Genomic DNA, 27,690 nt, shown 5'->3' with positions numbered 1-27,690 from the left:
AACGAGTTGTGTGTGCATAGCACCACAATATAACTATGAAAGAACTGCTTAACGATGGGAGGATTTATTTGGATAACCATGTATTAATAGAATCTGTTTGACACTTCTATCTCTGTAATTTATCCAGGTGCATCGTGTTAAACTTCTTACTTTTTATTTGGATAAATTTCTTGAAGTTATGCCTACTTCATGTTTTCTGTACATGTATATATGTCGTCCATGGGATAAGAAACCATAAAACAACAACAACTACGACCATGTCGTCCCTTTGATCGGTAACCATAAAACAACAACAACTACGACCATGTCGTCCCTTGGATAGGTAACCATAAAACAACAACAACTACGACCATGTCGTCCCTTGGATGGGTACCAATAAAACAACAACTACGACCATGTCGTCCCTTGGATGGGTACCAATAAAACAACAACTACGACCATGTCGTCCCAAGGATAGGTAACCATAAAACAACACCAACAACTACGACCATATACATAGTTAAACAAAAACATTAAACAAGGGGAGCATTCAGCTTCCGGTATCCTTTAGGGCCACTCACCGCTCAGTAAAGTGTTTTTTTATTTATTTATCGATAGGTCCAGTTGCAGTTGCCCAGCGAATGCAGTTTATCCGCCAAGCTCAGGTGTGTTCCCGATTTTTACGGCTCACCATGGCCCGGCCAAGTTCCGGTAAGTTGCTCATTACGATAACGTTACCATCGAATCATATAGATATAGGCTTACACACTAATTAATAAGAATATACATATAATATATCAGCTATATTAATTTGTATTGAGAACTGAGGCTCTCGTTTATGGGACTTGCGATAAAACTTGACTTTGGGACAAAAGCAGCAGTTTTCAAAAAGTCTTCCCATGTTCCAACAAATATTTTATATATTTTTTCATTAAATGAGATTCTGCTATAAAACGTCTTCCTGGTGATGTGCACACTATGAATAGCAGCATTTGTTTCATTTGGAACCCTCTGTTTATTACGTACGCAAATGTTCCGCATTGTAAAATCTCAACAACCTGACACTACCCCCCTCCTCCAATTTTTTAACGACAAAAATAATTTGAAATGTAAAAAGAAACAATTTTTAAAAAACATCACTTTGCAGTGAAATGTAATCACCCCCTTCCCCCTCCCCTGTAATAACGACAAAATACCAGTAATTTGAATTCTGCCAAATACATGTTTCCGGGTGGCATCACTGGCTGTGGGTACTGCTGCGCTGCTCATGCAATGCCCTCTGCTGGTCACAGCAGGATTTTAGAATTTGGCCGTGGCACCTGCGATAACTCGCCTACTTTTCGGGAAGGAGACCATAGCATATTTAACGTCCACCAACTAATGCTGACAGATGGGATGCCCGGTTAAATTCTAGAAGAGGGACGGTACACACATTGACATTTATTATTACTAGCACGGTACCCGCCCTACGGTACCTGCCCTACGGGCGGGGCTTCAATTGGGAGGCCCAAATGAAAAGGCAAAATACCAGAAATTGAAGGCTTTTTTTTATTTTAAACGATTTATATAAACATCCGTTAAGTCATTTCACACGCAAAACATCAAAATCTAAACAGTATTTGCAGAATTTCAATAAAAGCCACATCACTGTTCATATCGGTAAATATTATTCCATCGTGTTTGGGAAAATTTAAAAAATTGGAAATTGGAAAAAAATTGGGAAAACAATACAGCCTATTTTACTCCAGGGGGGTCCCATGATTACCCACCCAAAATTTCGTTGCAATCGGTTAAGCCTTTTTTGCGGTACCTGGGAACGGACGGACGGATGGACGGACGGACACTGAACTATAGAGGCATTGCTCTATGGGCTGCACCGTAAAAAGCAAATACCTTGGGAAAAATGCTGCTCCTTGACAATTATCTTCAAATAATTATTTTCCTGAACAACTTTTTTTTAATATTATTCTTATTTGCATATTCTGATCCTCGCTGTCATTGTATAAATCCTTATTAATAGGCATACAATTTGCATCAGTTTTTTTGAACTTCGTAAAGCCACTGTTCTCTAAGTTTCAGAGGAAACTAGAAGGGGGTATGTGAGGTGGGGGTCATGTGGGAGGGGTGGGATTGGGGGTGGGGGAGGGAAGGGAACATATCTGACCATCTATTCACAGATCTGATACAATATCTTGAATGTATTTTTAAACTGGCAGGTTTATGGTGGCAAACTTGAGGGAATGGATGTACAAAATGTTCTCTCTGCCTTGAATTGCCCAGTATCATGCTTTAAAAAAAATCACTTTTGGTTTTCCACAACATTCCCAATACTCTTCCCCTCTCCCCTCTCAGATATGGCTCGTTTTCGAGAGGTCTTTAAGCTATCCCAACGCCTGGTAGTGCTAACAGGAGCTGGGATAAGTGCGGAAAGTGGTGTGCCTACATTTCGTGGTCCTGGAGGATATTGGCGCCAGTGGCAGGCACAGGTGAATACATGCTGCGTATGTCTGTTATCTGCTTCTTGTTTTGCTTATAACAATCTAACATGGAGGTATTTTACTCTCAAAAGGATAGGAAATAGAGTAGTCCTAAATTCCAACCTTTTCCAGAAAATGAGTTGTTGGTGGAAAAATTTAAATGCAGAAAAATAATGCAAGGTATTGTTCCTGTATTCTAAGTTGCACATACAGCAGCAGGTCATCCTAGTGTCCCAGTACGAATCCCGATGGGCCACGTCAAAAACGGTCAAAGACGGCCGCAACGGCTGACTGAGTCAAAGTGTCCACTGCCACGATACCGTGCTGATGGGATTTCAGTCAGCCAATGTGTTGTGCTGATTCGGTGCTGCGCTTGGTCGTGAGGCTGACGACAGTCTCATAATATGACATTGATTTCTGCTCCCAATCAGCCATAACGGACTTGCTTAATTGCAATGGCGATCATGACTGCTCAAATTCGCCCCAGGACTAGGTATATTTAATTACAAGATTGGTCACATGAGGGAAGGAAATCCAAGAAGCAATGCAATTATAATGTCTCAATAAACCCCCTTAACCCATACCGGTACACACCCTCGAACCAACAAATGATCAGAAGAGTCCTTAAATATGCGATGCCTTATTGGCTCCAATCATTCCACTTGAGACAGAGAATGTCCTTTTCCTTGGCACACCTGAGCTCCTCACCACATACAAGGCTTTCATCCGCAGCTCAATGGAATACTGCTCTCCCCTTTGGGCTGGTGCTCCTGCCTCACACCCAGCTCGTCTTCACGCTGTTGAAACCAAAGCGTTCAGAATCATTGGAATCTCCCGCGATGAAGCTAACTCCAAGGGCCTTTCACTCACTCACCGCAGGCAGGTTGGTGGTCTTTCCGTCTTCTACCGACTCCTCTCTGGCCTTGCCCCCCCAGCTCTCTCTGGGCTCTGTCCCCCAAATATTCCTACAGGTCGCACAAGATCTGCCTGCAACCCTCTTATGGTTAAACTGCCAAAATCAAGACTCTCTGCTCACCTTCACTCCTTCATTCCTCTTTTCTCCCACCTCTGTAACAAACTCCCTCACTCTCTTCAATCCCACTCCACCCTCCAGGTCTTTAAAACAGCTGTTCACCACCATCTCTTATCTTCCCCCATCCAAAACCTTGATCTTTTCTACCCCCGCTAATTTCACCCCAAATCCACTTTTTTGAAATACCAACTTCTGTCCTGGAAGTCCTTGGTGTCCTTGTGTTTTATACTTCTCCCACCCCTCCCCCCCCCCTTCCCACGCCTCCTCCCCCCAAGCCCTCTCCCTCCCACACATCTCCCTGCTCTCAAATGTTGTGTTTGTGTGCTTCCCCTTCTCTCCCCATCTTGTCTTCCGCTCCCTCTTTTTATATATTTTGTTTGTCTGGTTGATTTGTTTGTGAAATAAATTTTAGCTCTTTCACGAACCTCGATTCAGTATACAAAAAAAAAAGAAAAAAAAAAGTGGATAGACATACGAGACAGGATATCCCCAAGCTATGCCGCGAGATAGCTTGAAACCGATGCAGGCCGACAGCCCAGATGCGCTCTTACAGCAGCTGTGGTCCAGCCAGTGAGGTGGAGAGAAAGGAGTGGTGGGGTGCGGGCATGGCTCTCGTTTGACAGCCCTGCAGACTGATGCGGCTTTCGGCTTGGAGGCTCCCGTGTATCTTTTCCCTTCCACCCGGTGTAGCCGCTTTTTAATCCTTGTCCCCTACCTTATGCCATGACATGCCACGCCTCTCCCTACTCGCTTACCATTGGGTCAAAGCCGAGTCTGGGGAGAGGTGACCCTTTCCTGACCTTCACCCCGATTGTCCAGGTGCTGTGGGAGCAACTATGGCTATGGAGCTGGCTTCTCTCGACTAAACTTCTGGCTGAAGGCCTACCCAAATGCTGAAAAGGACATAAAAGACAGATAACAGAGGGTACAACAACAAATAAAGATTCAGAGGGATGGCGGTTTTCACACACACACTTTAGGAAGGGTGGGCATCATCTGTCTAGACATAAAGCGATACATATCTCATATCATGATTAATTACCTCACTCTTACTATGTTCCATTTACTACGGGATGTAACTAAACCACCACATACAAGGCTTTCATCTGCAGCTCAATGGAATACTGTTCTCCCCTCTGGGCCGGTGTTCCTGCCTCACACCTAGCTCGGCTTCACGCTGTTGAAACCAAAGCTTTCAGAATCATTGGAATCCCCCGCGATGAAGCTCCGAGGGCCTTTCACTCACTCACCGCAAGTAGGTTGGTGGCCTTTCTGTCTTCTACCGACTCCTCTCTGGCCTAGCCCCCCCCCCCCCCCCCAGCCCTGTCTGTGCTCTGTCCCCGAAGTACTCCTACAGGTTGCACAAGATCTGCCAGCAACCCTCTTATGGTTAAACTGCCAAAATCAAGACTCTCTGCTCACCTTCACTCCTTCATTCCTCTTTTCTCCCGCCTCTGGAACAAACTCCCTCACTCCCTTCAATCCCACTCCTCCCTCCAGGTCTTTAAAGCAGCTGTTCACCACCATCTCTTATCTCCCCCATCCAAAACCTTAATCTTTTCTACCCCTGTTAATTCACCCCAGATCCACTTTTTTGAAATACCAACTTTTTTCCTGGAAGCCATAGCTGTGTCCATGTGTTTTATACCTCTCCCTCCGCCCCTTCCCATGCCCCCTCCCCCCAAGCCCTCTCCCTCCCACCGATCTCCCATTGTACCTGTTCTCTACTGTTGTACTTGTGTGCTTCCCTCTCTCTCCCTATCTTGTCTCTCGCTCCCTTTATTATATGTTTTATGTGTCAGTTTGTTTTTATGTGATTGAGGAAGCGGGAGGGCCGTTGAGGAAGCGATAAAAGCAATGAAGGGTAGAAAAGCGGGAGGGCCGACGGGAGTTGTGGGAGATATGTTGAAGGCAGCAGGAAGTTGGGGGTATGAAGAGAATGACAGAGATCTGTAATCTGGTGGTGAAAGAAGGCCGCATTCCAGTGGATTGGGAACTGAGTACCCTCGTCCCTCTATACAAGGGGAAAGGTGACCCTCTGGAGTGTGGCTCGTACCGAGCGATAAAGTTATTGGAGCATGGAATGAAGGTATTGGAAAGGGTGTTGGAGAGGAGGATAAGGAAGAAAGTGAAGATCGACGAAATGCAGTTTGGATTCATGGCAGGAAGAGGAACGACAGACGCGCTTTTCATTGTGAGGCAGTTGCAGGAGAAGTACATGGAGAAGAGGAAGAAGTTGTTTCTTGGGTTTGTTGATATGGAGAAAGCATTCGATCGGGTTCCACGCAAAGTATTGACATGGGCATTGAGGAAGTTCGGAGTGGAGGAATGGTTGATCAGAGTAGTGATGGCAATGTACAAAAGAGCGCGCACAGCTGTAAGGACGAAGGACGGGAACAGTGGTGAGTTTGAGGTGAAGGTGGGAGTGCATCAGGGGTCGGTACTAAGTCCACTACTATTTGTAGCTGTGATGGAGGTGCTGGCTCAGAACGTAAAGGAGGGTTTACCGTGGGAGTTGTTGTATGCAGATGATCTGGTGTTGATTGCGGAAAGTATGGATGGACTGATGGAAAAGATGAACACGTGGAAGGAATGTATGGAGACAAAAGGTCTGAAGGTGAATATCGGAAAGACGAAGGTGATGGCAAGTGGTAAAGCATGTGGTGAGGTGGAAAGAACTGGGAAGTGGCCCTGTGCTGTGTGTAGGAAGGGTGTCGGAGTGAACTCCATTCAGTGTACAATGTGCGCTGAGTGGGTTCATCAAAAATGTAGTGGTCTGAGAGGGTCATTAACCAGTGTGGCAGCTACATTCAAATGTAAGGTGTGCACAGAGGGAGCTGCAGATGGAGGAAATGTTGAGTTGGATCTTGGAGACGGCGTGAAGCTGGAAGGTGTGAAAACATTTTGCTACCTCAGAGACATGCTGAATGGAGAAGGTGGATTAGACTCGGCAACGGCGGTTGCTCGAGTGAGATGTGTATGGAAGAAGTTTCGGGAATTGAGTGGCGTGCTGATGATGAGGGGAGTGTCGTTGAAGCTGAAGGGAAAGGTGTATGCTGCATGTGTGAGAAGTGTTATGATTTATGGGAGCGAGACATGGGTAATGAACGTAGAGCAGCAACGAAGGTTGGAAAGGGTGGAAATGCAAATGGTTCGACGTATGTGCGGAGTATCGTTGAGAGAGAGGAAGACAAATGATGAATTGTGAAAGATGATGGGAATAGAGCCTGTGATTGATGCTGCGAAGAGGAACAGGTTGAGATGGTTTGGTCATGTGTTGAGGAAGGATGAAAGTGACTGGTTGAGAAGAGTGATGGAAATGAATGTAGAAGGAAGTAGAGGACGGGGAAGACCGAGAAAGACTTGGCTAAAGATGGTGGAAGAAGAAATGCGGGCAAGGGGGTTAACAAGGAGAGATGCAGAAAATAGGGCAAAATGGAGAAGATTGTCATGGGGACCGCAAGGCTAACCCCTGCTCTATCATGGAAAATGGCCTTTAAAATGCATGTTGTTGTTGTTGTTGTTGTGTATATCGCTTTTCGACCAATCACTCAATGGTGAAGAACCACTTAAAAATTGAATAATTCTTGTATATAAATCCATATTCAGATCTTCACCAAAATCTAATCATTTCGTCCTTGTCAGACACAAAACCTGTCCAACAAGTTTCTTCCAAATCCATCCATAACTTTTTGAGATATCCTGCTATGTATCGTTTTTGATCCTATCTCCCAATGGTGTTGGCTTAGCGGTTAGGGTGCCGGCTTGGGATCCTAGGATCCTGGGTTCGAATCCCGGTCGAGCGCTGAATTAACGCCAGGGGGGTTGACTCAGCCTGTCATCCTTCTGAGGTCGGCAAATTGAGTACCAGCTTGCTGGGATGAATGATCACGGTGTGTACCCCGGTTTAGAATAGGTATACCGTATCCCTGCGCATCGTAAGAGCGTGACCAAGGGTTGGCGTCAGGAAGGGCATCCGGCCATAAAAACATTGCCTCAAAACAGGGAACCATGATTGTCATGGGGCCCGCAAGGCTAACCCCCGCTCCAGCGGGGAAAATGGCCTTAAAACGATCATTCATTCATTCATTCATTCAATGTTAGCTCTTATACGAGCCTCGATCTTGTACACAAAAAAAACAAATAACTATGCTATGCAATGTTAACACCTCGAAGTCATTTCCACAGTTCAATATTATTTCTCTATTCATAGTTGTACATAGACGTGACACATACGGAAAAGTGCTTGAACGAATTGGATAGGCAATAACGACACAAATGATTTGAAATTGGACAAATCCATGTTTGTTTTCATTTTGTTTTTGGGGTCCAGGAGTTTCCTTGCCAATGTGCCTCAAATGAGTCGTTTTTCCCCTCTGCACAAATCCTTTCCCGAAACTTTATAAGGCACCATTTGTTTATTAATTGAGTAAATAGAGCAGGACGTTGATATCCCCCCCCCCCCCTCTCCTTTGCCTAGCAGTGCCCCCATTTTGATGTGCATCACTCTCCCCTTTAGCACACTCGCCACCCAGTGCACCCAGTGGGTTGTTACAGGGGGTTTGACATACTTTTCATTAACTTCATCCCTTGCTATCTACCACAATGCGCCACCCTCCTTATGGTACACGTTTAAACAAGACAATCCTTAAGCGACATGTCCCTGCTTATTACATCAAGATTGGCTAACTACTCGTACATGGACCATGTTACTCAATACAGTTCTATCTATTCTAAGGTAATCTCTAACCCCACCCCCACAAATGTAACAGTATCAATGTGGAGTCAACTGCAAAAAGGAAAAGAGGGTTTTCCAGAGCAAACTGGAAGATATCACTGTCTGTCTTGAGAGGACATGTTCACATGGCCAAAAAGGATATTATATAGCATGATATCTCAAAATGATGCGGACAGACTTGGACGAAACTTAGTGGATCAGTTGGGTAGGTGACAAGAACAAGCCGATTAGATTCTCATTAAGGTATGGATGCAGATCTGGCCTATCGGTGCGATACAAAACGTAAACCATTCAGCCTGGCGGAGGTATGCGCTCTAGCAGTCCTGGAAGCAATTGTAAAGTGTCACACCTGCAGGACAATAAAAGTGGAATTGGTGATGTCATTGTAGTGTAGTGCAAAACGATATGGAATGTAAAGTGTCTGGTAGAACACTCACAAAGATGCATTATCCTCATAGGAACATCAATGTAGCAAGATGGGGTTGTATGGATGCTGAGACAGTCAAACGGCAACCAAACACCTTGATGAATTGTGGAAAGTGCTCTTGGATATTTGTAACAACATTCCACAATCTGTTGATAAACTGTATGGGAGCATGAAAATAATATCATGCTCTATATAAAGCAAAAGGTTCACATACCAAATACCTATGCACTGTGATGATGATGACGACGACCATTCCTTTTTGCACCGTGACGATGCATAGGACTGCCGAAGCAGTTTCCTTGGCTATTGAGCACAATCTTGGATGGGTCGCCACTCTGACGTAGGATACCCGAATGGCTCATTCATCCCAGCAAACTGGTACTCAATTTGCCGACCTTGGAAGGATGATAGGCCCCCTGGCTGTTCTGTTCAACCCCCCTGGCGTTAATTTAGCGATAGGGATTCAAACCCAGGATCCTAGGATCCCAAGCCGGCACCCTAACCGCTAAGCCAACACATGGCTACCCATGCACTGTACAATGTATTCATTTAGTTTTTGTACATTTTCTGTAGTATTGCAATATGTATGTATTATATATACAGGGTGCTTCAAAAAAATGTGAACACTTCTAAGATATATAATCTTCTACTATATAAGAGATGTGTGTCTGTGTGTTGCCATTTTTCTCAGAAATGGCTGAACGCATCTTCGCCAAACTTTCAGAGGTTCATCAGCGAGTGCCTGGGAGTGTTTTAGGCCACACAAAAAAAGAAAATTAAAATTTTGGGGAAAAAAAGGTTTTTTGGGATTTCGCTCTCCACCCCACCCCCTCCCCTCCGCTATCCCCCTTCCCCTTCTCCTCCCCTTCCCTATCCCCCCTTCCATATCCCCCTCCCCTCTCCTTGGAATTATTTTGAATAGTGTGCCCCCATTATATTTGATTAAAGGTATGTAGTATGTGTCACGTTGACGATGTTGCATTAAATTCTGTCAAACTTCCTCTGTATGCTTTAGGAGCTGGCCAACCCTGCTGCATTCTCTGCAAACCCGTCCCGTGTTTGGGAGTTTTATCACTATCGACGTGAGCTCATGGCAACCCGCAAACCGAATGCTGCCCACCGGGCACTGGCCTCGTGCGAGGAGCGATTGCATGCCAAAGGGTGCCGACTTGTTGTGGTGACTCAAAACATAGATGAGCTTCACCATCGCGCAGGCTCAAAAAATGTACTCGAGCTGCATGGTAAGAAGAACCACCTTTAGAGGCCATTTTTCCCCGCAGAGCAGGGGTTGGCCTTTTTCGGGCACCGTGCGAGCTGCATGGTAAGGAGAGGTGTTATTTGTTGCATTCAGGAATTTTTATTTTGTTGTTACTTTGAAGGCAAACTGTTCTCAAGACCTCCAGACAACTTCTCATGTAACCACAATTGTAGCTTTTGGCTTCACTTCCTTGCATCAGAATTTATTGCTGCCATTTTTGCATTCGCACATCAATTTATTTTCCGAGTCTCTTGACTAGTGGAAAAGCTCAAAGATAGAGCGCTAAGGAGCATATGGCAGTGGGAAGATAAAGAGCGAATATAATGAATGGAAGATCTACTAGAGGAAGAATAGCGCAGAAGTAAACATAGGACTTTGGTGATGAGATGAAACATTAAAACTTTAAACGAATGAAGAGGAGAACAGAACTCGACAGAAGATAGAGGATGGTTTTACACACGAGAGAAAATTAAGAGGATGAAGGATTAGGCCTGAAATGGAATTAGGATTAGGCTGTCAACCAGAAATGACTTGGATATGGATGGAGATAAATTTTGAAGGAAATTTTTGAAAAATAGATAAATTGGAAACTGGCATTTGCTGTGTTCTTGGAATTGTCTGCAGTTCCTTGTGTTTTTTTTCCTGGCCCGACAGTTTAGCAGATTCGCGATGACTGATGGGCCAAAGTGGCGAACTGGTGAGCTGACTTGCCCAGCCGGAATCCTTGCTCAAAATAAGAATGACCGCACGGTGGTCACAACCTGTAACAAAATCCGGTAACGGGCCGATTGGGAAACGTACGTTTAAAGCACTCTTAAAAGATGAACAGTGCGTTTCGGAAACACACATTTAATGCACTATTAAAAGATTAACTCGACACATCTCACCACGCGTGTACCCTGGAAACACATGCATAATTGACTCGCACATGAAGAGAAAGTTGAGTGGTGCACGCCACTCTCTATCTGCCATTGCATCCAACATCATAGCATATAACTTATCGAAAATCCGAAAGGGGGAGGGGGCTGGGGTTGCACGCCCCCTGGATCCTCCTATGCACGACGTTACAATTTACTATGCACAAAGCTTTTCAAAGTATTGTTCAATTACATAGTTTGAAAAGAGTTAACTTGCCTTAAATAGCTCTTTATATATACCCTGGGAATGTAAAAAATATATGATTGGACTACGGGTTGATCCCTAACTTCAGTTTTCAGATGCTGTACTTTTACTAAGTAATAATAAATAAATAATTCCCTAGTAGGGATCCCTACCATCCCTCCTCTGCCCTCCCATCCATCCCTTAACTCCTCTCCACCCCTCTCTTCTCCCTCCTCTCCCCTCCATCCCCTAACTCCTCCCCTCCATCCCTTCACTCTCTTCTCTTCCCCCACTCTCCTCTCTCTCCTCACTTTCTTGTCTTCCCCCACTCTCCTCTCTCTCTTCTCCCACTCTCCTTCCCCCCCCTCTCTCCTTTCCCCACTATCTCCTCTCCCCTCTCTCCTTTCCCCCCTCTCCTCTCTCTCTTCTCTTCCCCCACTCTCCTTTGTCCCCTCACTCTTCTCTCCCCTCACTCCTCTCCCTCTCTCCTTTCCCCCCTCTCCCCTCACTCCTCTCCCTCTCTCCTTTCCCCCCTCTCCCCTCACCCCCTCACTCCTCTCCCTCTCTCCTTTCCCCCCTCTTTCCTCTCCCCTCACTCCTCTCCCTCTCTCCTTTCCCCCCTCTCTCCTCTCCCCTCACTTCTCTCCCTCTCTCCTTTCCCACCTCTCTCCTCTCCTTCCTCACCCCTCTCTCCCCGTCCTCACGTTGCGTCCAACCAGATACATTCAAATCGGCTATTAGAATGCATTTTTGCCAAAAAGCGCCAATATTCGTCTGATTTTCTCACCTTTTGCTGAAACGGAGTCTTGAACCATCTTGGTGACTATGAAAAATGAAATCAGATGGTGAATTACATTTGAGATAAAGCCATGAGGGATCATGAATGGACTTTATATTGCAGGCCTTAATTTAATTAAAAATGCATTTTTGTCTAAAAACGCGAAATTTTCATCCAATTTTTCTTCCTGTTTTTTGCAACCCAGTCTTAAACCATCTTAGCGACTATGAAAAATGAAATCAGATGGTGAATTAGAGCTTAGATAAAGCCATGAGAGTCAGAAAGCGCAAGCCTTGCAAAAGAGCCTCATGAAGCCTCCAGGGCTATTAGTCAGGTTCACTATGTCAATAAATTATATTTCGTTCAAAATCATGGTAGATTAGCAAACCTATACATTTTTGGAAAGGTTATAGCATAAGGAAACTAAAAATCAATGTTTACATTTGGAGAGATACCTGTATGGCGGACATTTTGGATTTTCCAAATGGCCACTGTAAAATACATATTTTGTTCCATTTCTGCCTCGAATTACCCTAAAAACTTTTAAAAATATACTAAACCTATATTTTCAGGGACAAGGAATCCAATGAAAGTATCAAATTAGTGCTATGGGGAATGGTAAGACACGAATCAAAGGTTTTGAATTGCAAAATACTGTCTTTATATTCGCGATAAGTTGCATAATCAAATACATGTTATCATTTTGTACAGGCAGTTAATAACATAAAAATGTGTCACAATAATTCATATCACCAAACATACACAGGCAGTGAGCAAAATCATATATACACATGCAGTCAGTATAACTTCACATCTACACTGGCAGTCAATGACAAAATATACACAGGCAGTCAATGGCATCAAACATACACGATTACAGAATATGCCATTTAGAGTTCGTCATCACTGTCCTGTGTGGCGTATCCGACAATATAGTCCGCATCGTTTTCACAGTCCGTTCCACACAAGCAAAGGTCGGTCAAATTGATTGGCAAATCGAATTGGTCGATCGAATCGAATTCGATGAATCGAATCGAATCGATCGAATTGGTCGAATGGTCGATCGAAGCGATTGGTCGAATGGAATTGGTCGATTGGGCGAATCGAATTGGTCGGAATTGGCAAATGTAAACATTGATTTTCAGATTTTCCATGTAATAACGTTTCCAAAAATGTATAGGTTTGCTAATCTACCATGATTTTGAACGAAAAAACATAGTGAACCTGACTATATGCGGGGTGAACAAAATGGCGGAGATTTGTATTTGAAACCCCTCCTTCAACGGGGTAAGACTCACCCTGAAGGACAGACAGACAGGAGTATTATAGTGTAGATGACTCAATGGGCCTTTTATTGATTTGATGTCTGCAAGAAAACGTTGGAAACTTTTTTTTTTTTTTTGGAAATAAAAAGTGTGCTACAAAATTCACACAATTTGTGGTACTTTCTCAACATCGCCATAAAAGCCAGTTTTAAAGTTGTACGTGAGTTTGTTCAACATTTATTTCAAGCTGTCCCTCCCCAACTACCCCCCACATTTCAGTTTTAGCTTTGCTTGATACGCAGTTGATAAAATCGTGTTTAATTCTGATATTGGTGCCACAAGCTTTTTACTTTTTAAGAGCATGACATTTCTTCACAACTTCACAACTTCACATTTTGACTTGTGATGTGTCTATTGAAACACACAGAGTATCCTTCCTCTTTCTTTTCCTTCTTTCTCTTGCTTAAAATTGTTAAACCGATGTGTTGCAGGCAACCTGTTTAAAACGTGTTGCACCGTGTGCCAGGATGTCCGAGAAAACCACACCAATCCTATTGTGCCCTCACTTGCTGGCAAGGGGTGAGGGGAAAGACCGGTACACCCAAAAAAAACGAAACAGTTGTCGGGAGTGTTTATGTTTTTTGCTTGTTATTTGGGACTACAGGGGGGTTTCTGTATGGCATACGGTGCCAAGTGGATTGACAACTTTCTACATTTGTCTTGTTTCAATCCAAGTCTTAGTTTCCTTCGCCACCGAAGGTGGATGGAAGTTATGTTTTCACCCTCGTCTGCTTGTCTATTTGTTTGTCTGTGAACAGGATATCTCAAAATATTGTGGACGGATTCGGCCGTAACTTTGTGGACCGGTTGGGTATGTGACACGGAAGAACCGATTCAAATTTGGTGAAGATTCGAATCCAGATCAGAGAATTTTTTAATTTTAAAAGTGATTCTTCACCATTGACAGATGGGGCAAAAACGATATATGGAATGATATTTCAAAATGTTCTGGATGGATTTGGATGAAACATGGTGGAGAAGTTCGGTGTTTGACTACCACGGTATTGATTCGATTTTGGTGAAGATCCGAATCCGGATTCGGACACGAGAATATTTAAATTTTATAAGTGATTCATCCGAGTGGTCGGGCCAAAAACGATATATAACATGATATTTCAAAATGTTCTGGATGGATTTGGATGAAACATGGTGGAGAAGTTCGGTGTTTGACTACCACGGTATTGATTCGATTTTGGTGAAGATCCGAATCCGGATTCGGACACGAGAATATTTAAATTTTATAAGTGATTCGTCCGAGTGGTCGGGCCAAAAACGATATATAACATGATATTTCAAAATGTTCTGGATGGATTTGGATGAAACATGGTGGAGAAGTTCGGTGTTTGACTACCACGGTATTGATTCGATTTTGGTGAAGATCCGAATCCGGATTCGGACACGAGAATATTTAAATTTTATAAGTGATTCATCCGAGTGGTCGGGCCAAAAACGATATATAACATGATATTTCAAAAAGTTGTGGATGACATGACAAAACTTGGTGGACGAGTTGGTTCGGTGACGAGAACAAGCCGATTCGATTTTGGTTCAGGTCCGAATCCGGATCCGGCCTATCAGTGGGATACAAAACGTAAACTGTTCAGCCAGGCGGAGGTGTGCTCTCTACCGAGTGCCGTTCTATTTCCAGTATGTTTTCATTGTATGTACTTGTAAGTACAGATTATGAAGAGAGACTGTCATGTGCTTCACCTGTCTTTCAGAGCTCCCAGTCCTGATAATGAAGATGCTGGAATTTCTGTGGAAGACCTGCCCAGGTATAGAGTCGTGTTAAGGGAACATTTATTTTGACTTTAGGCAAGGCCCTTTTGCATAAATTCAACAGGAGAATGCATTTGTTTAAATTTTCTTATCAGCAGCTCTTGCTCGCATCCTTGGCCTACATTGAGTGCGAGTTTTAATTTTACACGTCACACATGCGGAATAAGTGCTCCAACTCGAGGACTAGGGTACCTTTATCATTAATATTTTCAATCGGATCACTCACCTAACCATGGCTACACATCTTGACCACAAGCATGGTAACTTTTTGGTCATACTTCATGTCATTACCATCTCCATTAACACATGTGTTGACAATAAGCAACATTTTGCTCTATCGGCATTGGTCAGTTACCATCACTTGTCCCTTCTCAATCTAACCCCACGTCCCCCCTTCATTGTGTTCTTATCACTTTATATCTATCGAGCATAGGTTGACTGCAGTCTGATAGGGTGATTGAGAGGTAGTGCACTGTTGGGGTTTGGCGTTTGGACCATGATTCAGGGACATCAGGTTCAAATCGATGTCCTAATTTGATGTCATAACAAACCCTATGTGTAAAACAGCATGTTTAAAAAAATATTTTTTGGGATACAAAGTCGAGGCTCATGGAAGACCGAGAACACTGGATCAGGATGCAACAGAAAAAGAGGTGCAATAGAGAGAGGTGGGAAACACTAACAACAGGGTTGAAGGACAAAATAGAGGGGGACTTGGATAAATAAGGGATATGGGGAGAAATGAGGGTTCGGGGTGGATGCATGGGGTGGACCATGGTTTAGATCCGATCATAATTTTGGATGTTTTACTTTGAAACAGAGAACAGATGGGAAGTCACGGCCAAACGTACTCCTGTGGGGTTGGGAGGTGTAAGATCGGTGCACGGGCAGTGAAACATTGAGTTGTTGATGTAAAGTGCAACTCTGCCACCAGAGCAGGGGCACAGGCCTATCAAATCGGAGGAGACAATAGCCAGGGAGAGACACTAAAGGATTCTGGGTCGTCCTGTGGGAGGGAGGATTCTATTAAACTTTTGGTGGATTGTGAAGCCCTTTTAATGTAAATAAGTTTACAACATGCCTGTCTCTGCCGTGTAGATGCCAACTACCTGGATGTGGTGGGCTTCTAAGGCCACACGTCATCTGGTTTGGGGAAAGCTTGGATGAAGATATAATGACCAAAGTGTTTGAAGAACTTGAAGCCTGCGATCTGTGTCTCGTGGTGAGGTTATTGTATTATGTTGTGTTTTTAGCAATGCAATATATTTTAATTTTTCTATTTTAATATTTCTCCTGACATTTCATCACAACCTTTTTTTCCTGCTCAAGCAAGACTTGTGAAAGAGCAAGGTTAAGTTGACAGTGGGGGGTAATGGGGCAACAATTGGGAACAAGCAGTAATGGGATAAACAAACAGCAAAGAGAGGGAAGAGGAAGAATAAAAAAACCACTGAAAACAGCAAATAAGAGCGTTGGGTTAGGAAGTGTTAACGGAGCAATAAATGTGGTCAGGTTGGGGGTGACACGACGTGGCGGTGCACTGCCTGCTTGAAGCCCTGGAGGGGAGAGTGGGACAGAACAGCCTCTGGAAGGTGGTTCCATAGATGTGAGAAGTGAGGAATAAAAGAGTTTAGGTGTGCAATGAGCTTGGATTTTGGAAGTTTAACCAGGGGAGGGTTAATGGAAGAACGTGTGCATTCTGGATTTGCTGGAGAGGGTCGAACGACCCAGAGAGCGAAGTGAGCAATGTGGGAGAATACATAGGAGAAAACAGAGTGACCTCCGACCCGTCTGCGGTGTGAGCAACAGACGTTGTGATTCGGCCTCATCACAGGAGATCCCAGTAATATTGAGAGCTTTATATTCCACATAATCCAGGCGCTATCGATGTGGTGTTGCAGTGCCATCCCTTGGCAGAGAGCAGTACTCCATTGAGCTACTGCCAAAGGCCTTGTAGACTGAGTGGCTTTCATTTTTCAACAAAAGACTTGGATTGATGGAGGGTGCCCAATCAGTGGCTCGACTTGTAAGCCAGTTTTGATATGTGGTTGTCCCAGGAGATGGTGGGGCCTATAGGTACAAGAGTGAATCTCTTCCAGGGGATGACCAACAAAATTGATACTTTGTTTGATGATAATTTTGAAGTAATAGTGAGACTGTGGGATTTTCCTGGATTTAAGGACAGGTTCCAGAGTGTAATCCTTCAGTGGAGAGAGATTTGAGTACGGTGAAATCCATTATTACGAAGTGGAATCGTGGAACAGCAGCCAAGCAAGCAGTAAACTAGTTCGGATGTCACTGTAACTCCAACAATAACTTTGAAAGATCTGCGTGGCTCTATGTCCGAGACAGGGTCAGTGTTTATCAATCATCAATATCCTGTTCCCATTACAAAGCTGGCCTCTCGACATGTGGGAAGAAAGAAGCCATTACTGAAACGCATCTAAAAGCTTGAATGGAGTTTGGGGGAAAAAGCTTCTTGATGATACTGCAGGAATCTGGAGAAAAGTTTTGCGGCCAGACGAGACAAACTGAACTTTTTGGTCGAAATTCAAAAAGTTGCGTCTAGCACAAGCTGAACACTGCGCATCACCCCGTCAACACCATCCCTACTGTCAAGCATTACGATGAAAGCATCATGTTATGGGGCTGCTTTTTATCAGCAGGGCCTTTTTTTTTCTATACTGAATCGAGGCTCGTGAAAGAGCTAACATTTATTTCACAAACAAATCAACCAGACAAACAAAATATATAAAAAGAGGGAGCGGAAGACAAGATGGGGAGAGAAGGGGAAGCACACAAACACAACATTTGAGAGCAGGGACATCGGGAGATGTGTGGGAGGGGGTGGGCTTGGGGGGAGGAGGCGTGGAAAGGGGGGAGGGGTGGGAGAAGTATAAAACACAAGGACACCACGGACTTCCAGGAAAGAAGTTGGTATTTCAAAAAAGTGGATTGGGGGTGAATTAACTGGGGTAGAAAAGATCAAGGTTTTGGATGGGGGAAGATAAGAGATGGTGGTGAACAGCTGTTTTAAAGACCTGGAGGGTGGAGTGGGATTGAAGAGAGTGAGGGAGTTTGTTCCAGAGGCGGGAGAAAAGAGGAATGAAGGAGTGAAGGTGAGCGGAGAGTCTTGATTTTGGCAGTTTGACCATAAGAGGGTTGCAGGCAGATCTTGTGCGACCTGTAGGAATATTTGGGGGACAGAGCCCAGAGAGAGCTGGGGGGGGGCAAAGCCAGAGAGGAGTCGGTAGAAGATGGAAAGACCACCAACCTGCCTGCGGTGAGTGAGTGAAAGGCCCTTGGAGTTAGCTTCATCGCGGGAAATTCCAATGATTCTGAACGCTTTGGTTTCAACAGCGTGAAGACGAGCTAGGTGTGAGGCAGGAGCATCAGCCCAGAGGGGAGAGCAGTATTCCATTGAGCTGCGGATGAAAGCCTTGTATGTGGTGAGTTCAGGTGTGCCAAGGAAGGACTTCGCACGATGGAGGATGCCCAGTTGGTGACTGGCTTTGGAGGCCAGATTTGAAATGTGGTTTTCCCAGGAAAGATCATGGCAGATAGTGAGACCCAAAAGCTTGAGTGACAGAACTTCTTGGAGAGGATTATTCAGAAAGTGGATGGTAGGGTTGTCCAGTCAGTCTTCTCGGAGAGACATCGTAAGAGTGTGACATTTATCAGGATTGAAAGACATGTTCCACTTGTTTGCCCAGTCTGTGATTTTGTCCAGGTCTGCAGAGAGTGAGGAGGCTGCAGACTGCCGATCTGCGGGATGAGGAATGGAGCGACAGAGAGTAGAGTCATCAGCAAAGAGATAGAGAGGATTTTCAAGAGAGTCAGAGAGATCATTGATGAAGACCAGAAAAAGCACAGGGCCCAGAACACTGCCTTGGGGAACTCCAGCCTGAACAGGAAGAGGAGATGAGAGAAACCCATTCAGGGCCACACGTTGACCACGACTAGAGAGGACGTCCGCCAGCCATGCGTGGAGATTTCCATTGATACCAAAGGAGGAGAGTTTGGTGAGCAGAGCGGGGTGCCAGACCATATCGAAGGCATGTGATATGTCAAGGGACAACAACAACACAACATGCATTTTAAAGGCCATTTTCCCTACTAGAGCGGGGGTTAGCCTTGCGGTCCCCATGACAATCTTCTCCATTTTGCCCTATTTTCTGCATCTCTCCTTGTTAACCCCCTTGCCCGCATTTCTTCGGAGACAGACGTGATATGTCAAGGGAGACAGCTCTAATTTCCTGTTTGGCATTGAGGACCTCCATCCATTGTTGAGAAAGCAGAAGCAGCATCTCCAGAGTAGAGTGACCAGGTCTGAAACCAAATTGATGATCAGAGATCAAGCCATTGGAGAAGAGGAAAGATTTCATATCTGAAGCAATGATGGATTCCATGACTTTGCTGATAATTGGGAGAAGGCTGATTGGTCTGTAGTTGCTGGGATCTGTTTTTGCACCTTTTTTGTGCAAAGCGGTGATGTTGGCCGATTTCCAAGCAGATGGCAGATGACCTTGAGCAAAAGAGAGGGTGAAGAGAACAGAGAGAGGGAGTGAAAGAGCGGAAGAACAGGATTTTAGGACCCGTGGGCTGATGCCGTCAGGTCCAGTTGCAGAATCAGAGTCGAGGGTTGACAGAAACTTTTCCAGCTTGTCAGGTGGAAAGGACACAGAGTCCAGGAGCAGCTGGGTACGACTGGGTACGGTGGGTACAGAGAGGGATGGGTTTGGGACACAATATTTAGAGGCAGACACAGAGTTGAGGCATTCAGCTTTTTCACGTGCGGAGTCAGCCGTGTAGCCGTGTGAGGTGAGGGAAGGGATGGAGGGGGAACAAACACCAGAAACAGATTTGACCAGACGCCACCAGGATTTGGAAGAGGGAGACAGATAAGAGAGTTCGGTCTTGAGAACAGAGAGATATTGTTTCCTGGCTCTCCTGAGGGTGGACACACACTTGTTTCGGGCTTTGTGAAAGGAAATGAGATTTCCTTCCGTTGGATTTGCTTTCCAGGAGACGAAAGCAAGTTCTTTCAGGGCAACAGCCTCACCACAAGATTCCGTGTACCATGGATGGGAGGAAGGGTATGACAACTGAAGACGAGATGGGATAAATCTGTGCATGAGAGAGAGCAATTTACTTTGGAAGAATTCCCAGGATGAGTTGATGTCAGAGGCGGTAGAGATGGGAGACCAGTCTAGATGATTGATGGCTGCTTGAAGACCGTGCCAGTCGGCCTGAGTGATGCCAGACTCGTCGACGCTGAGGAGGCTCTCTGAGAATGGTCAGAGAGATGTCCACTTTAACAAGCACAAGATCAGATGAGCCGATTGTAGCAGAAGAGCAGCAGACATTTGCAGGGAAATTAGTCATAACCAAGTCCAGAAGAGAAGATACTCCATTGACTGAGATCCGGGTCGGGAAATTGACAGATTGTGTCAGTCCCAATGAGTCGCAGAAGTCCTTGCTGAGGTGCCATGGCTGGTGAGAGATGAACCCACACCCAGCCAACTGGCATGGTGACAATTGAAATCACCACATATGAGGAAGAGAGAGTTGGGATGGGTAGATAGAAGTTGGTCCATATTATCAGACCGAGATGTAGATGGAGTCATCACTGTTTGGTGGACGGTACAACACACATATTAACAAAAGGTGGGAGCGAAGGGGAAGCCGTAGCCAAAGGTATTCCTGGGGGCGAGGTGGAGAGAGGGCAGTGCAGGGCGAATGAGGAAGAGTTTTTTTTATAAAGATAGCAACCCCACCTCCAGGACGAGGCTCAGGTCTATCATACCGGAGGAGGGAGTAACCTGGGAGAGATACCAAGGAATCAGGGACATCATGAAGGAGGAAAGTTTCTGTTAAGCAGATCATGTCTGGTTTGTCAGAAGCGATCTGTATGGAGAGATCAGTCAAGTTTGAGCGAAGGCTCCGGATGTTTGAGGTCCATACCGTTAATGAAGAGGAAGGGTGCAGAACAGGGGGGGTGAGGGGTAGGGTAAGATGTGGAAGAGGTAGGGAGAGCTGTTGAAAGTGTGTCAGAGATTTCAGAATAGCTTGGAGAAAGGGAAGAATGGGGCGGACAAAAGGTTTGATGGTGATTGGGTGAGGCACAGTGAGGTGTTATTTGAGAAGGGGGAAGAGCGAGGCAGAAGGTTGGGGGAGATGGAAGTGAGAGTTGGAAGGGGGAAGAAGCGGGGAGGATACTTTGAGGAGGAGGGGTGAGAGGGGGGAATTGGAGAAGAAATGAGGGTGGGAAGATTTGAAGGGGAGAGGCAAGGGGGAGTTTATGAGGGGAGGGGTTAGGGGGGAGTTTAGGAGGGCAGGGACAAGGGGAGGGATTTGAAAGGGATGGGAGATGGGGGAGATTTGGAGGGGAGGGGTGAGGGGGGTGTCTAGGAGGGGAGCGGCAAGGGGGAGTCTTGGAGGGGAAGGGTGTGGGGGGAGTTTAGGAGGGAAGGGGCAAGGGGGAAGATTTGAAAGGGATGGGTGATGGGGAGGATTTGGAGGGGAGGGGTGATGGGGAGGATTTGGAGGGGAGGGGTGATGGGGAGGATTTGGAGGGGAGGGGTGAGATTGGATTTTGGAAAGTGTACGATTAATGGGAAATGAACATTTATTGCAAAATGAGTTTCTTGTGACCTTCGAGTCAAAAATACATTTGAGGATGCTGGAGGAGGGGTGGAAAGCAGGAGAGTTTAGGGAATGTATGAAAGAGGCACTGTAAGAGATGGAATTTTTTTTTGGAATGAATAGATTTGGTGAGCAAGTCGAAAGCAACCTTTTAAAGAAGAAGAAGAAAAAGGTGTTATAATACACGACAGAATACAGAACTTCAGGGGAAAGTTTAAACATTTTAAAGTTTAACAGTGAAAACTATCTGGGGAAATGTGGGTGAAACATGTGGTCTAAGAACGAACTAACGAATAAACGAATAAGAACAACGAATAAGAACAGAGAAGGAAATGTTTTTTTGTTTTTTTTGTTTTTGGGTTGAGATTTTAAACAAGGACGTATGGGGTGAAAATACTGGGAAAAAACAGAGAACGAAAGTAGTTGGAGCACAATTGATGGACCGCTGAGAGAAAAACAAAGCCTCAAGGTCGAACACGGTACAAGGCCTCAAAAGACACGACACGAATTAACCGACGATATATCATACAGGTATGAAAGATTAACACTGAGAATCTTCCTAGGGACACACTATACGTACACACACCATAAAATAAATAGTTTTGACGAAAATACAAATGGAAACAATTACTTAACTTCGATAGTGTGGAGAGCGTGGACAGCTTCGAAAAAACGGAAACCTCGCCGGCAAGACCGGAAAGGTTCAGCCTGGCAAGCTTGTCAGGATAGAAGGGACAATGGATGGTGCAAAGTACAGGAGAATCCTTGATGAAAACCTTCTTGAGTCAGCCATGAATCTGAAACTGGGTAGATTCACATTTCAGCAGAACAAAGCACCTGAAGCGCAAGGCTAAAGCCACACTGGAGTGGCTTAATAAGAAGAGAATAAACGTCCTTGAGTGGCCCAGTCAAAAAGTCCTGACTTGAACCCAATTGAACATTTATGGTGCGACGAAGATTGCAGTGTATCGACAATCCCACCATAATGTGGGTAGAGGCACTGTTGTCTCGAAGCAGACTAGCTCACCACTCCCAGCCCGTTTTGTTCTGTGGACAACTTTCTACATTTGTCTTGTTTCAATCCAAGCGGCTAGTTGTTCTGATTTTGTTTTCTTTGTGTAGGCCACACCTCGAGTGGCCTAAGGCTTTCTGGCGGGAAATATCCTATTAAAAAAAAAATCAAACATTGCAGAACTAGAGCAATTTTCACTTGAAAAATGGGCAAAGATTTCACCATCTCACGGTGCAAAGCTTGTAGAGGCCTACTCAAAAAGACTCATAGCAGTCATTGTTACAAAAGGTGCTTTCGCCAAGTATTGATCTAGGGGGCTGAATACTTTTGCAACCAGTGAATTGTGATTTGCATATTGTTAATTGTTTTTTTGCAGGTATTCCTGACATGTAACTTCCTTGAACTTATAACAGTGTTTAGTTTGATCTCTTCAGTTATGAATTAAAAAGTAATTTGAAGAAATTGTTTCTACTTAATTGGTAATTCATCTAAATGTGGCATTGTTGGTAAGGGCTGAATACTTTTGCAGGACATTGTAGGCCCATCACCGAAGCAGGGTTGAGGTCAGACAGTACTCCCTCTATCTTCTCGCGTTAGATGCACACAGGGTCCAGTAGACAGTGGGTGCATCGGGCGGAGTATGATGCTGACAGAACAGGTGGAAAACACAGTTTAGAATATTGCTTTATCCCATACAGAGTCTACAGAACAGCTCTTTGAGGTTAGGGACGGGGTTGAGGGGGAGCATACACCAGTGACAGACTCGACAAGGCGCCATGATGACTTCCTGGAAGGAGACTGGTTGGAGAGTTCAGCCTTGAGAGTTGATGATTATGTTTTCTGGCTTGCCTCCTGCTAAACACACACTTATTACACGCCGTACTGAATGCACGGAGGTCACCCTCAGTCGGGTTAGCTTTCCAAGCTGAGAAAGTAAGGTGCCTAAGTGCAACCGCCTCCCCGCAGGATTCAGTATAACAGGGTCTCTGTCGACGATAGATAGTAAAGCTGCAAACGGGATGGGATAAACAGGTGAGAAAGTAGAATTTTGTGAAAGTATTCCCAGGTGGAATCGATATCAGGTGCTGTGGAGCCGAGAAAATTATTTACAAACAAACGTCTATCAAAAATAAAACCATATAATGAATGGTAAGGTATGCATGTTCGACAAATAACGAGGTAAATTCAGACGTTTTGTTGATTATTTAATCGGATATTTTTTATTTATTGATTAATCAATTAATTATTTATTGATTAATCAATTGCTTATTTAATTTTTTTCGATTGACATATTTAATTAATTTTCAAAAAGTTAGCTTCGGATGAAGCACTAGTGGTTTAGGTATGCTATTAGCCAATTGATTAAGAAAATATTTTACGATTATTATTCATTGATTTTAATTATGCAATTAATCAATCAATTTATTGCACACCTCTCCCTCCCAATACAGTCTCTAAGAGCTGCACTGCGGTATTGTCGGGCGCCGGAGGCAATGCCGCGCTGGAGGATATTTATTTATTTGGCATGGGGGCGGTGTACTTTGAATGTATGTGTACTTGTTTGTTTTGTTGTGTTGCATCGTGATCCGTTCTGTGTTCTCGCTCTTCTACTAGACTTGCCTCCTCATTCATTGGATCTGCCACCAGACAGTAACCAATTGGAGTTGTTGCCATTCCTAACGCAAAGCAGTCTTCCAAACGTGCCAGAGTCTGAACTCTACTGACCAGAGCAATGTTGTGATGACAGTTTCTCAAGAACTTGGTAACTGTGTAAGATTGCTGGGTCTGGCCTTGTAATCTATTTATGGGGGTCTTGTGGGAAATGGATGGTTGTCAAAATGTGTAACGACAACACGATCCAAAAATGTCCCTGCAGTACGTTTCGCCTGTCTTGCCCTGTGCACTGACATGGTCAAGTTTACAATGTAACAGCACCAAGTCGTAACGAATCCGCCACCAACCACGACAGACTCTGCAATGTTCTTGGGTGTACAAGCTGTGTGAGGTTGCCCCCAAAGCGAGTTCTACCATCAGTTGCGTGCAGGAGAAATCTCTTCTCATCCGACCAACTGATCTTTCGTCAGGATGTGAGATTTTAGTGTTGACCTAACCCGGCCCCAAGCCAAGCGAGGTACTTGCTGTGAGGTGTCCTATAGGTCTGCTGGCTTCATAACCTGCACCGCAAAGCCCTTTCCGGACAGTTCTCGTAGATAACCTCTGAGAGAGATTCCGTTCAAGCTGCCAACACTATGCTTGTCACAACAGGAATATGTCTGACGAGCCTGATCCGTGCATGGAAGGTTCTTTCATTTATGTTTGAAGGAAAATTTGAATTTGATTCAATGTATGGATACCTCCTTTTCCATATGTATATGACACATATGCCACAAAAAATGTATCAGTTTTGTCCACATGGTTCCATCCTGCTGACGGTAAAATGATAATTGTGCAGATTTAGCATTGGGTTTATTTCAACTTTATCGTCATCAATGTACCACATTCTTTCCAGAGTGTCGGTGTTGCCACAGCAGTTCCTGGGGGTTGGCATTGATTTCCTACCAATCAGTCAAGGCAGGATTGTCTAATTTGTTCAGGGTGCTGGTGCAAACTCGCCTAATCGCCATGGAGGTCACTGGGATCTTTAACGTCCACTAACTAATGCTCGTGGACAGGACACCCACTTTAGCGTCCAGCCGAGGGATGGCACACGCATTGATAACAACCAATCGCCCTGCCTGCACAACATCGGGGTGACAGTTTAAAGATGGGCCAAGATTCAAACCTAGCCGAGATGAGAGGTGAATGCATCTTTTGGGTATCTTACCAGCCTTCAATCTTTTTTTCTGTTGCTTTTATTACATCCCCCTGATTTGCTTGATCAACACCCTGGCCTGGTCCTCACTTTATTCCAAGACTTTTAACTACCCACTTTCCTCTGGGTCAGATTTGCTGTTTTTTGATGCGTGCTCTGTCACTTCAGGTGGGAACCTCTTCCCTGGTGTATCCTGCTGCGATGCTAGCACCACAAGTTGCGAGCCGTGGGGTGCCTGTGGCCGAATTCAACTTGGAGACGACACCAGCTACCACCAGCTTTGGGTGAGACCAGAAAGGCCCATCCCTTCCTTCATCGTGTACCATGCCTTATGCAGAGCGTTGGTGCTGCAGAAGCCGTTCCTGGGCTACAATCCAGGTCGGGCTGCCACTTCGAAATCAGGAAGTCAGGGCAGGAATTATACCAGGTTTCTGGCGGTAGGTTTTGAGCAAGGTTAATACTAGCAAGTTGCCCATGCCCACACAGGTTTATAAACGGGGAAGAGATGGAGACGGCAAAAAATGTAAATGGTGTCTTCTGCCATCGAGCTGGCAAGCTGACAGGAGCAATTCACATTTATTGCCACATCTGATGCAATTTAAATGCTCCAATGGTGGCGAGGTGCTCAATTTGCAACTGTTTGTTCAATATATATAGCTTTTTGATTTCTAGAGTTGTAATAAAAATTTGTATTGGTGCCAAAGCCAGTGACTAATTGCAAATAGCAGGATTCTGGGACTTTCGAGTATCGCCTCTATTCTGTGATTTCTATTTTGTTGCAATTTCGTTAATTTCCCATTCCGATTGCTGAAAATGGTTGAATATTTTTGTGTAAATGTTTTGTTTTGATGAAGGTTTTTGGTATTACAACTTGACTCGAGCTTGGCAAACTAATCCACAAAACACAACATACCATACTTTCACACTCGAATTACCTCATTGCAGGTTCATATCCCAACCCTTCCTGGAAGGCAACGGCAAACCAAGTGTTGACGATTGTGATCCCATCTCTGTTTTCCAGGTTCCATTTCGAGGGACCCTGTGGACAGACTCTGCCTGTTGCGCTTGCACCTTTCGAATGAACCAGAGGGAATCGTATTTTTCTTTTTTACAGTCGCTTCCGTCAAGCCTCTATCCTGAAATATCTCTGACTATATGATGAGACCTTTGACCCCACATTGATCACTGTTCGAGTGCTGCTGGTGTAATGCATGGTCTAGATCTTTACAAAGAGCGATGTATTAATGATGGATCTGTCCTTCACTCTCTATATCAATGAGAAAAAACGTTTTGAATGTACGAAATTCATCGAGTTGTCTGCTTTGGAGGTATTTTTGATCTTGTTTGCAATTTAATATTTAAATGCCATTTGCAAGGGTTCATGTCCTCGACTTTGTTTTGACTATATGAAAAGGTAATGGAATGTACAACAGTGGCGATGAATATGCACTTATTTACTGCAGCCTAAGGGTGCAAATGGCACATCAGATTTATACAGGATTGTTTTATTTATATACAGTCAAGATTCGTGGAAGAGCTTGTACACTTCACGGATCAGGACGCAGCAGGACAGTAGTAAAGGTGTGGGGGGCACCAACAGCAGCAACAAAATGAAAAATAATTTCAAACAGGAAACCTACTGTGAAGGACGTCATAGTTAGACACAAGCAACAGGCACAAATAACTAATGTAACGTATTAGATAGGGTGGTGTAAAAGACGAGTGTCACATGGTGGTAAACCTCCGGAATTTATTAATTTATACGACTTTTACAATCTTTATTTTATTTCAATTTAATTATGTACATGAACACTGCAGAACACAAATCACCTTCCTGCCGCTTCCAAGAACCTCGGCAGCGCTAAACTTCCGGTATTTTTTAAACGACCATTAAAATCATGATTTTATTACCTCCGCCACCGAAGGTTTTCACATCCTTCTGTCTGAACAGCATATCTCAAAAAGTTGCGGACTGGGCCAAAATTTGGTGAAACTTTCCACCAGAATGACCCAATTTCGGCCACTACCAATCAAAACTACTCAGATTCATGTATTCAAAAGCATTCTCAGCTTGGGAAGATGCTAAACACAGACTCAAATTCTCTGCCTGATCACAACTACAACAGCTCAAGCACCAATACCTTTGTTACTGTTGTGGATGTCTACTACTCAGAACATGATGCTACCATTGTATCTCCACATGTATAAGCTACCTTGCCTCGGGTGTGGTCACTTGCTATTTTTGGTTTTGATTTATTTTGTTATTTTGTGTGGTGTGGTGTGTCCTCGTTACAAGTTCAACCCCCCATAACATTGTACCCAGGTA

At 44.5% G+C, this 27,690-nt stretch overlaps 1 protein-coding gene across 1 annotated transcript; it reads left to right on the top strand.

Moving 5' to 3' along the window:
- The first annotated feature begins 473 nt into the window (after nt 1-473).
- LOC137434511 (NAD-dependent protein deacylase sirtuin-5, mitochondrial) lies at nt 474-26,676 on the top strand. Its single transcript, XM_068127608.2, has 8 exons — nt 474-690; nt 2,332-2,465; nt 9,670-9,895; nt 13,548-13,635; nt 14,838-14,891; nt 15,994-16,117; nt 25,533-25,648; nt 26,386-26,676. The coding sequence occupies exons 1-8, from the start codon at nt 621-623 to the stop codon at nt 26,444-26,446; spliced, it is 873 nt and encodes a 290-aa protein (XP_067983709.2). The 5' UTR covers nt 474-620; the 3' UTR covers nt 26,447-26,676.
- Nucleotides 26,677-27,690: the final 1,014 nt, after the last annotated feature.

Source organism: Myxine glutinosa, chromosome 10 (genome assembly GCF_964187855.1).
Source record: "Myxine glutinosa chromosome 10, kmMyxGlut1.1, whole genome shotgun sequence".
Taxonomy (NCBI): domain Eukaryota; kingdom Metazoa; phylum Chordata; class Myxini; order Myxiniformes; family Myxinidae; genus Myxine; species Myxine glutinosa.
This window is presented reverse-complemented; position numbering and strand designations above follow the sequence as displayed.